The sequence below is a fragment of the Buceros rhinoceros genome, unplaced genomic scaffold, assembly GCF_000710305.1.
Source record: "Buceros rhinoceros silvestris isolate BGI_N320 unplaced genomic scaffold, ASM71030v1 scaffold2700, whole genome shotgun sequence".
NCBI lineage: Eukaryota > Metazoa > Chordata > Aves > Bucerotiformes > Bucerotidae > Buceros > Buceros rhinoceros.
Window position 1 is genome coordinate 16,711 of NW_010391084.1, and position 17,160 is coordinate 33,870.

The window sequence follows — 17,160 nt, forward strand, 5'->3', positions numbered from 1 at the left end:
CATAGCCCTCATAAGCTTAATGAAGATCTACAGCTACCAGACTCCTGAAATACCGTATCTATGCCCAACACAACTGACGGGATTACTCCATCCTCTCACTTGCTCAGTCTTCATGCACCTACGGGTGTATGTACGTACGTATAGTAAGTGTACATACATGGTAAGTATATACATAATGTATATGAATATACATCTACGCTCCTTCCTAATTCTTGGGATGGACAGTTTCAGTTTTGCTTTCTTACCGTTACGGAATTCTGATCTTCGCTGTTACTGTCAAATGGGACTCTTAAAATCCACTAGCCTAAAAGAGAGGATGACTGATCTTACTTCAGGAAGAATAACATGTCAGCAGATTTAAGCCCTCACAAAATGAGCAGACCAAATAACTTATTAACTATTAAGAACAATAAAGCCCCTAGAAAAAAGTCAGGATTGGTTCATTAGTAAAAACCACACGCATATGCACGCTCACAGAAACCAAAGAGGGAAGGAAGCAATACTTGAACTATCATCTATTTCACCCAGATCGGTGGATATGACTGGTACCTGAAATTAACTTCGTCAGCAACACCAGATCCCTGCTCCAAAGCCTCTCTCCCTCTGATGCCAGGCTGCACCTCCATTAAGAATAGCTGCTGCCGAGTGTTGTGTAGAGGTAGGCACAAATGCAGCTGTCTTGCTGATGTGGTCTTGTCACTGGCCCCGTTTCCCTTTCTTATCAGACCAACATATGCGACGTGAAGGCAAATCACATTTGCACTGCACCTTAAAGCAAGGCTTGAGGTGACTTTACTGAATAATTCATACAAATGGACAGCTGTCTTTCACAGCAACTGAAAGCAACAATAAGAAATAAAATTCTTTAATTTTAAAAACTGCTATAGAAATGTCTGAATTTCAAGAGGAGGATGTTCTACAGTCAGCCACAAGGGCCAGTTCTGGAACTTTTCACCCTGCATTTACTCCTCGCTCCCAGGGTGGTCTCTGATCTCTAACCGCTGGGCATGCATTATGTACGTCAAGCCTTCAGGAGCTCCGCAGCCTCCTGTCTTTAGCGTCTGAACAAGCAGGGACTGGCAGGGGAGGTTTCAAAGACACTCTGTGCCGATCGCTCCTGGTGAGCTTGTTGGGAGACCTTGCTGCAAGCTGAGGATTGGCAACTTTAAAATCCAAACCAGCATTTTCAAACACTAAATCTCTTATCGACGCTTCTCTCACAAATTTGCTCCCTTTCACCCCCAATCAATGGCTTCTCTACCATAATTAGGATGTGTTAGCAGCCAGTGTAAAGGAACAGCACAGAGGAACAAATTAGCATGTTACTCCTTTAATTGCTGTGGGAAGTTTACAAACCTCCCACTGACATCTGACAGTGTGAATCAGACGCACTTCTTAAAAGTAAGCTGGATGTCCAACACTTCTATCACACCAAATCAAATTTCTCTGAATCTCTTCTTGCTACACCATGAAACTCGCCCCGGCTTAAAAGCAGTGTTTTGGCAAGGTATACTGAGCTGTAAAGCTGCTTTGCCCAAGGACTAATTCCCTCTTGGAAGTGAACAAGAATCTTTTGAGTCTTGTCTTCAGCAGCTGTGAAAAAACAGCTGGGCAGCTGAAGTGTTCTGGTGCCTGGAGGCACAGGGTCTTGCTTGTTTCATTAAGTGACATTACTTGGTTTGAAAGATCCTGGACTGCGCCTGAAACAAGAGGCAGGGCACAGGGATACTCCTTCTGAAGACAGCTGCTTTCTTCCCACATCACAGGGTTGTCTTGACTAGAAGAATATAGAAATGAACCTGCAGGAACATTGCGGAGATAATTGCAAAATAAAGAAGCATTAGAGCGAATCTGTTGAGATCTTTAATTCCAAACTGCCACCATCCCAGAAGGAACAAACTGGGAGTTAGACTGACTCTTAAGTATACAATTAAGCTTGTCAAGTTCTGACTCCATAATATGCTGTTTAATATTGAAAAGTCTGTCAGTAAGCCAGTATGTCGCATTAATGTCATAATGCCTTGGTTTTGCTTCCTCATGAAACTATAAAACAATTTATCTGATATAAGCAGCACATTATTTACGCTCCTTTTGGCGACAGTTCTAATGCTATGTGGGATACTCACCCTTCCCTCTAATGTAACACCTTCCCTGGCCTTTATGGATTCAGAATGGTGAGAGGAGCTGTGTGCGCTCCATCTGGAATTCACTCAGTAATTCTATGAAGAGCTTCCCTGCACAGGAATAAATGTTCTCATCTCATTCAATACTCATCCAATTAATTATTTAAAACAGAAGACCTAATCTCTCCCTACACTAAGTTTCCTCAAAGGATTTTCTATTAGTTTCAAGGAATCCAAAAGATTACGCTTCAACACTTCTGAGTTTGTAAAACTGTTGAATACTGCGGCTTACCGGCCGAGGAGAAGGTTTTGCCATTTCTGGAACTTTTGAGAAGAAAGGTGTCAATTGAAAGTTACAGAGCCTTCAAGAGAGTCTCTTTACTGTTGTTCCTCATCATTTTCAGGTCATGCTTCAAGTGACATTCTGCATTAGCCAGCAAAGTTTCTAAACTGGCTGGATGGCCGGGCCAGGGGGCAGTGGGGACTGGAGTCACCTCCAGCTGGTGGCCAGTCACCAGTGGTGACCCTCAGGGCTCAGGGCTGGGGCTTGTTCTCTTCCACATCTTTATCAATGATCTGGACAAGGGGATTGAGGGCACCCTCAGTCTGTTTGCAGATGACACCAAGCTGGGTGGGTGTGTTGATCTGCCTGAGGGTTGGGAGGCTCCACAGAGGGGTCTGGACAGGCTGGATCCATGGGCCAAGGCCAGTGGTGTGAAGTTCAACAAGACCAAGTGCCGGGTGTGGAATGTGATAGTCAGATATCCCTGTGAATTCTAGAACCAGCCACAGACCTACACATGTATCAGGAGCCAAACCCTGTGTTGACACAAGCTCTAGGCAAATCTGGGGCCTCAGTGGGCTTGTGACAGACAGAGAAGTACAGCTTGGAAGACGGCTCTGGAGTTTGAGAAAAGAAATTCTCCCTCCTAGCCACGAATTCAACTCACAGTGTCATGAGTAATTGTGCAGTGAGTGGGAATAACAGACATTAACACCTATAAAATAAAACTCCAGAAATCTTTCACATAGAAAAATCACCTGTGGGGAAAATGAAACAGAAAAAGATGTGGCAAAAAACAGCAAAAGAGAATTCTATGAAGGAAGTCAGTATAGTAAAAAGAGTTTTCCAGCTGTGAAATAGGAAAAGGACATTGTTCATGAAACAAAAGACCTTTCGAGGTGCTTAAATGTAATTTTCTTCCTTTAAACAAAGCATTAAAGCTCTGCTAGATCAGTCCAAAATAAGACAAAAGTAAGTCTGAGCAAAGGGGCAGATGCTTGGCTGGAGGTCCTGGCCACTGCACTGTGGATAGTTTTGCACTTACCGAGAGGCTTTGCATGGCGCCATAGTTGTAACACAGGATTTCATCCCTGCTCTCTGAAGGGAATCCTCAGCTCAGAGGTGTCAAGAAGCAGATTTTCACGAGAATGAAAACAGGCTGACCTCTCTTCATGTGCTTCTGTGAATAATTTTTTCGTGCTATTTCTGTTAACGGATAAGGAAACTTCTTTTAAGAAATTATGATTATAAAATGGATGAGAATTTAAGCCAAAAGTCACCCTGTAGAAATCTACTGAGCCTGACTTTTGGATCCAAAACACTCAGAAAGCCTTCCCTAGGGAATATGAATCCCCGAGCAGTGCAGGAAACTGTAGGATGTCTGATCTAGCTTTGGATTGTACTCCTCTTTATTCTGGCATAGCAGAATAAGCTAAGCTTAGCTAAGCTAAGCTCCTAAGAGAAAGGGAATTCCTAGCCCCTGCCTGCTGGAATGAGGATCTGCATGCATTTTTAGGCCACGTAGAACACCGGTACCAGTAACCAGGAACAATGCCTAGAAACCAATGTGGAGTTACCAGCCCTGTTCTGACCAGGTGCCGGAGGTCCAGAAGTCTGCCCAGACAAAAAACCCCAAACCCCACAACTTCTTCGGAGATGCCCTGTTCCTCATTTGTGACTCTGACACTGTGTGCTGCTGCAGCCAGGCCTGAGGCACTCGTTGTACTTGTTTCCGTGCTCTGCTTGCAGAGCTCCTGTTTCTAAGCACACCTATCATGAAAATGAACTGCAGCCTTAGAACACAGATGTTCATTGCTGGGCGGTTCCTACTTCCCGAGGAACAGAATCATTAGCCAAATTAAGAAGCTATTCAGAATTACTGAAGCCTTCAACCACATGATGAAAACAATTTTTTATTATTTTTTATTTAGAAGGCATGCTTGGCTTCAGCACCTTATCAAGAAAGCACTGTAGGGAGCCAGCAACAGGATTCTTAACAACTGCATGGATCTGTTTCACTTCTCTAAAGACATGTTTAAAATTGCAGTTCCTACTCCATCAATGCCCACTTCAATTTATAGATCAATATACTGACTTTTTTAACCGAGGTGTTGTACCATAAGAGACCTCAAGGAGTTACTACACCCAGGAAACGCCAAGCAGCTAGTGTGAAATAAATGTAACTCCTTGTGAGGTTTGCTGTGCTGGATGCAATAGCAGTTCTCAAATCCATGGCATCAGTATTGGATGGAGCAGCTTCTGCCCTACTTAAGCGGGAACTACGCATGCAAGACTTCTACGCTGCCCAATTAATTTCAGACTGGAGAGCTACATGCTAAAATTACTTCCAGCTCATAATTACGTATTATGAGGATTTTCACATTGAAGATATGTGGCAAATGCAGATTTATTAAACTGCAGTCATACGAAGTTCTAAAACTAAGTCTTAGCTATCCTGTCATTTCTGGGTAGTCGAGAAATCCAGTATGGCAGCCGCTGTATCACAAGTGAAACCAGTGCTAAGATGAAATACATTCATATGGGAAGCTATTTTTAATATAAAAGTCTTAGGTGTTGCTTGAGTTAATTTGCTTATATGATTCTGTATAGGAAAGTGTTTCAGCTGTTTAACCTTCTCTTTTCTGCTGTTTTTCAAGAGCCATGCTTCAAGGTGTGAGAGGATTTTTTAAAATTCAATTTAATATGCAGATCATTTCAAGTCAGAGACAGACAAGTTCTAAGGTTATCCCAACTTAAATTAAAGGAGAAACCTGGCTAGACTCTGGATTAGGCATTTTATTAGGGCTAATCTGGGGCTGAACTACAGACAGCTATTGCCTTGTTCACTGAGCAGCTCTGGCATTAATGAAAGCATTTACAACACTTTCCAGCACTCTCTAGACTCCTGGAAAGCCCTAGTGCATCACCTAAACCTGAAAATACACAGCAACTGTCTTTACAGGGATCCTAGCTTTGGATGAGGGACTACTAGTTGCCCAGTCAGTTCTACCGGCCTGCTGTAGCAAACTGCCTGTTGACCTTCGAATTTAACTGTCTTGCAGATCTTTGGTTCTGATGCTTGCTCAGGAGAACAATATTGACGTGGTTTTAGATTGGCAAAAACAATATCTTCATAAAGCCATAGATGTGCTCTGCTCGTAAGGTGCATGATGTCTCAAACTCCCTTAGAAATCCGAACAAGAAGGAAAATATAATTCATTTTAAATATAATAGTTACCAATGTGGTTACAATTCTGTAAGCCCCAACCTCTATCCCCACTGCAAACCCGGAACACGAGCACTGACATCCAAGGCTCTTCTCAAATTACATCAGGGAAATTAATATAAAACCCCACATCTATATACAATTACTGACACTTTTTTCCTGAGATATTAAGACAAAAAAAAGGAGATAACCATGCTCTCATGGAATAAGACCCCAAAGAAGCCAGGTTTCATTTCCTAAAGAACTGAAAACAAAATTCTTCTTGTGTATTTTCTGATCTGCCATACAAGTTGGATGGGGTGGGGGAAAAAAAGCACTGTAAGATGAACATTTTTTATTAAATTCTGGTGGGTAATAAGTCACGCTGATAGAGAGCAACTGACTTCTTTTTTTTATATGGTATTTTCATCATCTGTTCAGACATAAAATGCCTTTTGCCTTAGGGAAATTTTAGAGGCCACATAATGACCCATGTTACCGATAAGCGTAACTGATCCTCTTTTAAGTGCAGTGCTTTTAAGAGTATCCCCCAAACACCTTCTGTCTCTGACTGTGACACAGCACTCCAGAGAGCTGCTAACATGCCAGTGTCCCACCAAGAAAGGCGTTCTCGAGCCATGGTGACAGCTCGCTGGGTTCTGTCACTACTTTCTGCTGAAGACAAATTTTAACTTAAACACTTTGATGGCAGTGATGAGAGGACACAGAAAGGTGACAATGGTAGTAAATGGGAAAGCAGGAAAACATTGACTTCACCTGGTTGAAACCTTCCATGTAGCAACAATGAAAGAATCCTGAGTTGCTTCGATACAGTGAGCAATCCATACACCGGTTTGAGTCCTACACATTGTCACCGGGATCAGGAAGATTGTCAGAGAATCACTAGCCCTTTGTCCGTGTCCCCTGCGTGATCTGTCTTTAGCAGCAGCGTGTGGAAGAGTATCTTGAACAGGGAGGGGGGTTAGCAAGCGGCACTCCTATTTCTAGTTACAGCAGCACAACGCTCTTCGAAGCACACGGCAGCATCGTAACTCTGTTTTAACACCTCATGCTATGCACCCATTGTTTAGGAAGCCTATGCCAAGAGGACACAGAATTGTGAGGCAAAAACGGTTTAGTGTCATTCAGAACAAGAACCCCTGCTATAAGCTTACTTAAATATAATGCATGACATTTATTTCATTTTGTCCCTTAATAAATTACCTACCTGTCTACATTTACTCCACATTGCTTGCTTAATAGAGTATACACAAGCTTCCTTCTGTGAAGCAGAGAAAACCCTCCTCTTCTCTACACTGCATTACATAAAATTCAACTTAGTATCTTTAGAGAATGGAAAAACAGCAATTTCTGGGAGTCGAGCATGAACACACAGAGGTCAGCAAACAGCTATCAGAGTTTTAAAATGCATTTAAAATGCAGCTCTCTGACTTCAGTAAACAACCCCACAACAAATCACCTGAATTACCTCACAGCTATTTGCATAAAGGGTCCAGAGGCAGTACCGTATAAGTACGCAGACACGAGCCATCCAAACAGCCAGTTCTACTGGATACTCTGTGTGTCTGGAGCAGAAAAAGGGCAACTCTGAAGCTCAGATGCGCAAATAGCTTTAAAGGACTAAACAATCTCTTGGCAGATGCATCAAGCAAAAATCTGAAACTACAATCCAGGTAATTTACCAAATCATTTCCTTTTCAGCTGATTCTAACTTTCCTTCTAAAGATTGCTCTGAACAAAATAGCCTATGTAATATTCTCAGGGCTGTTATCCAAGGACTTCATCAGAAGTGACAGAAACCTGCCAATAAGAGAGGTAATAAACTCATTCTCTATTTTTAAAATGTGTGGAACTTTGTAAAATTGTGCATTTCTTTTATGATCTGAAGATATAATTAAGCTAAATGACTGCTACACTACTATTAGAGATGTATTGCATTCTACTGGAGGAACTCTGCTGGAAAATAAATCCATGATAAATGCATTAGGAATTCCAGTGCTAGCTAGAAGAAACAGAAAAACACTTGTATATGGGCAAGAGGTAATGAAGGATATGATTATTACTATGTCTCTGGAAAAAACATGAGGTGCTTCCCCAAGGCAAGAAATCTCTCTGATCAACAGAGCAGAGCTATCCTGTTATACTGACAAATACACAGACCCGCGGCTACTGTAAACATAGAAATAGATACTAAAACCCTAATGGACTGTTGAAGTCGGACTTTAACTAAAGGTGGAAGGGAAGTGCTGCAGATCCCTGTACTAATTTAAAATGAACCCTCAGCAAAGGGAATTGCCTGGTGGGGATTGTTAGTGCAGGGATATCTGTGTGTACCCCGTCTGGGACAACCGTCAACATGGAGTTCAAGAGGGAAATTATTTTTATCTGTTGACAGAAAGCAGAGCACAATCCCTGGCTTTCAGAACTATCTGTACATCAGGAAGTTGGGTTTTAAAATGTTCATATTTATTTTGCCACAGAAATGAACAAGTGCCTGGGTTTAATTACAAAGAATTTACAGATCCTTTGAAGAACATAAAAGAAACAGAGAGGTTAGTAACAGGATCGAGGAAGGACCCTCATAAGAGACTTCAATCCCTACAGCAGCGCTGTATTTCTTACTCAGTGTCTGGAAATATTGCTATTACTGATAGGTCTCTTTGCTCTATCCTCCTCCCCTGTTGTTCTCTCCCACGGAAGTTGCAGGAACCCCTGTCACACAATGCCACCTCTCCAGCTGCCACTGCTAATCCTCTGCCTGACCTTGTCTGGTGTTTGCCTCAGTGGGGGGCAGCCCCTTCCAGAGGGAAGTGAGAACATAGGAAGAAGTCCCCTTGGTGATGTCCTGCAGAGAACTGAAAGCCTCATTCTTCAGTCTCTCCTCAAGAAAGCTGAAAAGGGAGAAGAGATGAATAAAGGTATGTATAACACTGGGGACATCCATCTGGTGATGGCATAGTACTTGGCAGAGATCATTAGATCCAATGTATAGTTCCCAGGTTCTACTGTATGTATTTACCACTCTCTGGGGAGCGGGAGGATAGCAGATCCGTGGCAATACACTGACTGAGTTCTCAAAAGGCACTTTTGTCTCTAAGATCTTCCTGCTTAGGCAGTGCTGTACCATCACTGAGCAGCTACTACATAGTAAGAGGGTAGAAGAAGCCCGTCACAGAAGGCTTGCCTGTCTGGCAAGTCTATTTCCCTAAGGAAGCTCTAAGAAGACGTGGAGGACATTCCCCAGTTGTTAACCCTGTACCAAATGTTAACTGGAGGTGGGAGAGCTGCCACTCACCTACTACCTGAACCCACTGGTTTCCTACGCCCCCACAGAGGTGGCTTTTCCACGGCGGAGGAAGCAGAAGCTGCTCTAGTATCCGCCACCTCCTCGCTTGCAGATGCTCTGCTCTCACTAGTCACAGCAGTGGCAGCAAATCTGACTCAGGGACTGTGAGAAGCAGCACGTAGAAGCCTGCCAACAACAAGGAGCACAAAGCCCTTTCAGAGCAGAGAGAGGAACCGACCCCAACTGCCCACAGAAAAAGCCTTCCTCCCTCTTTCATGAATGCTGAGAGTCAGTCATGTCAATCCAAGACCTGAAATAATAAAAAGAGCTTAAGAATGAGTAAGAGATACTCATAGAGTTATGACTGGTAGCTGGAGATGCTGGACTGGCTTTCAGATGTCCACATCCCTGCTTCTGCTTGTGTCTCAGCCCTATCCTTTCCCTGTCCCATGCTGATTTCTAGCTCTTCCCCACACCCAGCTTCTGCAGCTGATTTCTTCCAGCTGCTGAGCATCTTTTATTCACCTCCCTATTCCTGAATCAGCATATCAGGCTCTGTCATTGCATGTCTTCCCATCTGGCTGCAGCCAGTTCCCAATGTATCAATCCATCCTCGTTAAAAATGTCCTAGAACTGTTTTGACGGATGCCATCCAAAGTGATCAAATTCAAGAACGTGGAGTTAACTGTGCAATTAAGTGGGCATAATGAGCAACAGCTTATGATCCTGCGCCACAGAAGTCCACAAATTCCCATTTCACCTTCCTCAGTGAGTATTAGGAGGGGTCATTAACATTATTCTTTTCTTTGGACAGAATTAAATGCCCCTCTGCCAGAATGGCTTTCCAAAAGAAAGCACCCTGGGGAAAAGTACCTAAGTGACCTGGAGAAGAGACAGCATCCTGGAAAAAGAGGTGCTGAGGAAGACAGGTCTTATGAAGACATTCAGAAGAGGCAGCACCCAGGAAAAAGAGAGATCGGAGATGACCTTGATGGCTATCTGGAGCTGAAAGAGAGACAGCATCCGGGCAGAAGGTCATTGCTGGATCAGTATGCTGACATCCCTAGTGCACAGCTAACCTACTTGAGTGAGTTATCCAAAAGACAGCATCCAGGCAGAAGGTATCTAATGTACAAGCGCCAGCATCCCAGTAAAAGAGGCTGGAATGATGAGGCAGACCTAAATGACCAATACGGTGAGAAACGCCAGCACCCTGGAAAAAGGCACTGGAATTCTGACAGCCCAGATGATGCAGGCCCCTGCAACGTTCCGGAGTCCTTCGCCTGTAACAAAGGCAGCTTGTGGCTTGATTTAGTAGAAAATGTTAGCAAAGACAGGGTAGAAGAAAAACGTCAGCACCCAGGAAAGAGATCAGCATTGGAGAGTGAAACAGAGGAATGAGAAAATAATTGTGTCTCCTTTGCATTTGGTGAAGCAAACTGCAAATTCTGTTCACTCCTTTTTGGCTTCCTGCTGCTGACCCTGCACCCATCTCTCAGTGCGTTAAGGTTCCCATTTAAGTTAATGAGTCCTTTGGCTTTGTCCCATACATAAAGCACCCAGCTGAATGGCACAGGCAAATACCCAGAGTCTTCACCTCTCCCGCCTGAGGAAGTTGAGAGTGCTCATTTCCTTATGGGCCCAGACCCCAGAATGATTTGACAGCATGTGTCAAATTTTCTGTTCCAGATTGACTAAAACAGGCTCTTAAACATCTGTTTAAGATGATGCTACTAAAGTGGCATCACCCCTACTCTCACGTCAGGGAAATCAGTAAATTAATAGAGAAAAAAGAACAATACATACCAATTATTTAAAATAAGAAATTGAATAGGTTTTCAATTCTAAATGGCATGTTAATAAGACCTGAACCCTTGCGAGCTACAAGAAAGCACTAAAAGAGATAGAACTGCTCCAGCTGGAACTGATTAGATAGTTTGGATTGGAACTGGCACATAAACCCCCTTTTCACCTAGGAGGCTGCACAGTGCAAAGGGTTAATGCATCCCAAGCATACCAAGGCAAGTTTGAACCTGCCTGCGCACACCCCCTACCAGAACTCCCGCCCTGCTGCTCAGTCACGCCACTTGAAATCATGCCTTCAGCTCCGGCGCTTAAAAATGAAACACAGAGTTTCCGCAGTAAGGATTTCTGATTTCTCTCCTCTCAAAAAGGAATGCTTTTACTTTCCGTGGCCAGACTCCCAAAAGTGTTTATTTGATATCAATGATTCAATAAACATCAGTAGTCAACTCTGGGTGTCCTTATTGCTTGTGCAAATATACTGTAATAGAGTAAAAAACATAAAACCAACGCAAGGTAAATAAAAAATAAATTACAAAGGGTATTTTTCTAGGTACAATCTCTAGCACGCTGGCGGTCAGCACATGTTTACACACAAAAGTGTTTTGCTACTGAAGTGGAAGGATGATTTGAAGGTAAATAAGGTTCCCTTTTTAAATCTGCTACCTGTATGACACAGGATTGTGCGTGTGGGCTAAACCCACAGCAACCTAGTTCACCGGGAACTTTGCTAGCAGTACAACGTCCTGTTCACAGGTCTAAACAATAGATTTACTGATTTTTGCAATTAACGCCCAGGTATTGAGTGTGCTGAGTTACTCATACCACTTCTACATTCAAAGAGGTTAGAGCATGTCACTATTTCTCTAGAATGTTCTTTTTTGATGGACAAATGAGTATGTTTTCCACTGCTACTCATCCTTCTCAATACCATCAAGACACATGAAGTGTTCCTCAGAGCACTTCCTCAGTTACACAAGTTAGTCTTGCCATCAGGTTTAGTTAACCCCAAGAAGAACAATTAATCATCTCAGTGAGTTTCGCTGAAGTTAGATGCTCCCAGGCTGGTCAACACTTAGCACGTTCTGTCAAAGAACTCCTAGCTTCGGAGATAATGTGCTGTTTAGTATACGTGACAGCTGGCAGCCCTCTTCTACTGACAGGGGTTTTCTAAAGAGCAAGTGCTGAAGAACTCCGCAGAGGAGGCAGCTGGGAACACTCCATACACATCAAATCTCTCCAGCACACTTTCTGCATATGATGCCTTTTAAAGTGTTCAGTTTCCATTTTATGCAGGAAAAGGGATTTCTCTAAAGAATACCATGTCCTATGCCATTTCTACAAACGAATGAATGCTGCTTAAACAGCAGGGAACCCCACTAGACAAGACCACCACCACTTGCTATAAAATGTCCAAAATAAGTGAAAAACAGGGAAGAAAAAACTACAAGCAAACATGAGCAACAGCAAAAATGCATCACAGTTCCTAAAAGATGAAGTTGCTGCTGTGGCTGCTGCAAGAAAGCCAAGGTGGGGAAGGGGGAGAAGCATGAAAGCACGAGGTCGAAGTTTTTAATGTGCAGCTACAAACAGCTGCTTCCCGCTGTAAATCTGCCATTATGAGTAGCTCTCAGCTGCACTTCATTATCAATAAATCATTCCCTTATTAAACAGGAAAGATTGCGCTCTCCTCTCAGACTGGCTAGTGAAAAGCCAGCACAACTGATTTTATGTAAGTCTAATTTTTCCATCTTCTGTATTTTAGGTTCTGAGTGCTCCCGTATTTTCAGAGAAGGTGGTATTGCCAGGAACTAGTCATCTGTTTAAAATACTACGATTTTTAAAGTAATTATCTATGTTGGTTTTGAGTTGTTTTGTTTTGTTGGGGGGTTTTGTGTGGGTTTTTTGTGCACTTTTTTTTTTAAGCCAAGCTTGAGTGGACAGCACTTTACAGTAAATCAGATTTATCATTTCATTACTATCTCACCTGCAGTTTTTATAATTTATCTCCGTTTGGAGCTGCTGAAAAGGCACTTGCCTGGCTGGGAGAGGCACAATGTAAGCAGATGCTGGGAGAGCTCTGACCCGTTTCAATTACTTCAAAAACCAAACTTTGTTACTCCAGCAAATGGTGGTGGGAGCACCACTTTTACATAAAGGATCCTACGTAAAGATCCTCTTCCAAGTTGTGCAGGCCAGTAGCCAGTTTAAAGGACAAGACAGATTTCCATTCAGAGAAGCTCATGTACAGCTCCTGATGCTGGCCTGACAGGTCCATGAACAGAAAACAGAGTCATTTGGAGACTGAAACATGAGCCAAAAATCCTGCGCTTCTGTTAACAACCTGGGTTTGACAATCCAAGAAAACCAAAGAGGATGACCCTGGAAACAGGGCTGAACACGGGACAACTCTCTGCATCACGTTTCCCATGTATGCAACAGGTCGAAAGAGCCAGCAAATCTGCTGCTGAGGCACCATAAAAATGTAACCATCATTGCCAAGCAGCCAGAAAAGTGACAGCCCTGACGGAAATCTCAAGAGGATGAAGCAGGATGCTCTTAACTTCCATAGATACTTGTCTAATTATAGCTAGTTGTAGTTCTCTTTAATCCTGGGGTTCCTTTATTCCGATTATGCTAAACACGGCTCGCGGAGCTACATTATCTCTGAAAAGACCTGGAGATAGAGCTGCAAGTGCAACCTAGGAAAGAATAAAATTAATCACCAATTTCAGATTTTTGCAGGTAGGTTAGAACTTGCACTGGTGGGGATCTGATAACCTTATTTAATCCCGTGTGTTTTTTGAAACATAAGAACAGTTACAAAAAGGGGGAAAAAATCCTAGTTTTCTCCATTTCGTATCAAATTTTGCCTCTAAAACTTCCAAAAGCTAGCATTTACTTCCAGTGGAGAAAATTACTCAGTCATTCTATTGCTTGCATAAAAGGCTGTCACTCAAGGAAAGGAAAGAGAGGGTTTTCATTGGGGAAGAAGATTACATGAGTTCTACTTTTTTTGAAGTAACTCAAAACAATATTTCAATCTTAACAAAATTTGTCCAGAGGTTTTATTTGATTGAAAGTACATTTTCTCTCACTGTCTGCATGAAAATTTCACCTCTCTTAATTTCCTCCTGTCGTCTGCAGTGTTGCAGACACACCACCACTCAAGCACGGCATTCTTTCTCAGAGAACCATCTGCCATTAGTGATTTGACAGCTTTGCCACTATGAAACACGTACAAGCACAAGTTCTGAAGTTAAGTTCCTGTCAGATTTACCTACACCCTGAACACTTCTGGGCTCTGGAGCACGGCTAAGGGATTAACCAGAAGAGAACCAGCTTCAACACTGTAGTGCTCTGCCGCATCGAATAGCAAGTATTGTGCAATCTCCTGGCAACGTGAACTACACAGATATATATTAGTTATAAGGTAATAATTTGTTAATTGCACACCTCTCATTATCTTATTTTTATTGAATACCTCCCCTCACTGTCCTCTGTTATTAGAATTCAACATCCGTGCAAACATCTACACGTTACTGGTTTTGCTCAGTCACACATAAGCGTACCTCCACATTTTGATAACTGCAGAACAGGGAAGTTAAGGTGCCAAGTTCCTTGATGAAGTGGTTGTCTGTCTGTAAGTCAGCCTGTGGCTCTTCAGGAATGATAACAGATCAAGAGTAGACTTGGTCCAAAGGTTGCAGAGGTCAGTGGAAGAATCTTCCCTGTCCTCCGCAGACTCGGGATTAGGTCCCCACAGCAAAGCTGTGCACTGGCCTTAATGTGGCATCACAGTCCTGCAAAATTTTATTTCCAGCTTTCACTAAGACTAAAACAGCCACGCACAAACGAGTTCTTTGTTTCCTCTAGTGCAGTTTTACATTTCTGGCACGCTACCAGTTATTAAAGACATAAAGGAGTTTAATTCCTAATGAGCAACTTCTACATGTGTCTTCAAAATGAGCTTTGTTTTCAATGGGAGGGGAATGTTGATGTGAACAACCTGTATAATTAACATTTTCTATAACTATTTTCAACTCCTCTCACCATTATTGTTCTGTGCCCCTTCCCACACACAGTTATCAGCCTTGACCTTTTTGTTATTCCACTGTAATTAGCATGGGTTAAGTGTTTCCAAGGGATATGTGGCCCAGACAAACCCCTTTATTAGTACTTTTAATGACTCCTTAGTCAGAGGAAGTTTGAAAACAACATCATCACCATAGCTGAAGTAGAGTCACTGCTTGCCTGATAACTCACTCAGTTAACATTAAACATCCAGCTGCACTTCTAAAGCATCAGCCAGGGCATTGCTATGAATAAAAACCACGATCAAAAGCAGTCAAGTGGCACTGCAGAAGAGACAAGCCTGGGTGAGCTCTAGGCTGCCTAAAGACATGACACAAAAGATGGAGACAGGGAAATCCTTCTGTTTTGAGGAAACAGACGTGCACTATCTGCACTAGAGTGCACAAGTCCTGCTTCCCTCCCAGCACGAACAGCGTGAACTCCCCACTCCTGCAGGGTGATGAGGAAGGATTCAGGCTGAATGCAGAGACCTCTAAGAAAAACAGATGGGGAAGTTCCTTGAGAGAACTGAGTTATCTACCTGCCTTGAGATCACCTTCAGTCCTGTATGAAGACATTTTGGTTTGTTTCCCTCGATGAAACCACTGCAGCCTAGAAGTCCTAAGAAAGAAACCAAGAAAAGGACGTTTATCAGTTACCTGTCGATCCACTTTGTCTGCATACGTGAGACAAAGGAGCACAGGCAGAAGGACGGTAAAGCAGCCACAAAGTCTTATTAGATCACAGACTGCACTGGTACGCTGGAGCATGAGACCGGTTGCTGACAGAGATGGAGCATGTCAGATACTGACGTAAAGGAAGGATCTGCGCCAAAAGGCAAAGACAGTTCTTGAGTTTATTTCAGCCACCTGGGTTTGAACTGACAGCCAGCGATCCAGGCAACAAAGCAGCATCTCACAGACATGCCGTCACAGGAGGGGTTGCGTGGCTGAGGAACACCTTCCTCCTTCACTCAGGCGCTAACACAGACTGCGCCTTCCTCATGTCTACGTGAGCTGGAAAGAGGGAACATCTGGACTTAATAAATCACGGAAAGACTCCTGCAAACTGGGATGTGAGTAAACCAGGATCCAGCTTGCCATATCAAGGGAAGTTAGTTCATTGCCATCCTCTCTCCGTAATGGATATCCTAACTGAATGCAACCCAGCATGTAGACTCTTTAACAGCTGATTGGTTAGGGAAAAGGACTGGGAACTAGGGAAAGCGACCTGCTCTGAAGAGGCTGCCTGACATACAACTGCGGCTTTGAACTGTCCCAGCAGCAGAACAGGGCGGCACAGGGCTGACTCCACTTCCTGAGCTGCTGTTGGGAACACAGTCCTTTCCCATGTTGCCCCTTCTCCTCGATTCACAATGGTGAGCCATTACTGATTCAAGATCCGTCCCCAACAGCATCTGTAGCATTTCAGCAAGGTTTATTTTGTCCCCATGTATCTTCCCAGTGCAACCGGCTGGCGAAGACTAATTAATTTTTGAAGGTGTGTAAACTGGATTGCTTTAGATTGACCTGGTTTTTTTATTTTGTGAACAGTCTCTGTGTGGAAGAGTGTGATCAGCCTGACTGACAGGCAGCCAAAGCCTATTCTTATTTACACCAGCACAAACCCAGATTATGCTCCACTTCTTTGTAAAGGGAGACACAGGAGTCCAAATTTCCTTTTGGGACCAAACAGACACCACATCTGGCATCGCAACTTTGTATTACTGCTTCTGTTATTCTCTCTGAGAGACCCCCAATAAAAGTCTAACATGTTCATAAAGATTAAAATCCTATTAAACAGGTGAAGTCACTTAATGGGGAATGAGTTCCTCAGGAAGTGCTGAAGATCCTTTATATTCGGCAACATGCAAATAAGAGCATTTTTCTTTCAAAATGTTGAATGTCTTTCTTTCAAGTGATTGACAGAACATGGTATTTTATCAGTAGTTCAAGAAGATCATTTGGTGAGACGAGTTCTTAATAGTCTGCAGTCAGATGCAGAACACGCCAAAGAGCACAATTTGCTACTAGAGATTCAGTAAAACGTTTGATTGCTAGTGCACAACGCAGCACATTACCACCCTCCTCGCAGCTCCTAGGCAGTCCTTCTCCTGCACTGCTTGTGTCCCAGCAGTGGGCTGTTAGGCCTCAGTCGTACTGACCACTTTAATAAGACTGTAAGACCTTCCTTTTGAAAACGAGCAATTACTGAAGCTGTCGAGAAAGGCAGGTTTAAGGAAAGTGCTTGCTGTTAAGTACAGCCTCGCTTTTCCTCGAACCTGACTCTTACCACTTCCGAATGGCAGGGAAGGACGGAGCTGCCGGGGCCACCAGGGCCTCGCAGCTCAGGAGGCAGGACTGTG

The 17,160-nt window shown here is 43.2% G+C and overlaps 1 protein-coding gene across 1 annotated transcript; it reads left to right on the plus strand.

Moving 5' to 3' along the window:
* Nucleotides 1-8,191: 8,191 nt before the first annotated feature.
* On the plus strand, nucleotides 8,192-10,319 carry TRH (thyrotropin-releasing hormone). Its single transcript, XM_010139915.1, has 2 exons — nucleotides 8,192-8,550; nucleotides 9,733-10,319. The coding sequence occupies exons 1-2, from the start codon at nucleotides 8,355-8,357 to the stop codon at nucleotides 10,317-10,319; spliced, it is 783 nt and encodes a 260-aa protein (XP_010138217.1). The 5' UTR covers nucleotides 8,192-8,354.
* Nucleotides 10,320-17,160: the final 6,841 nt, after the last annotated feature.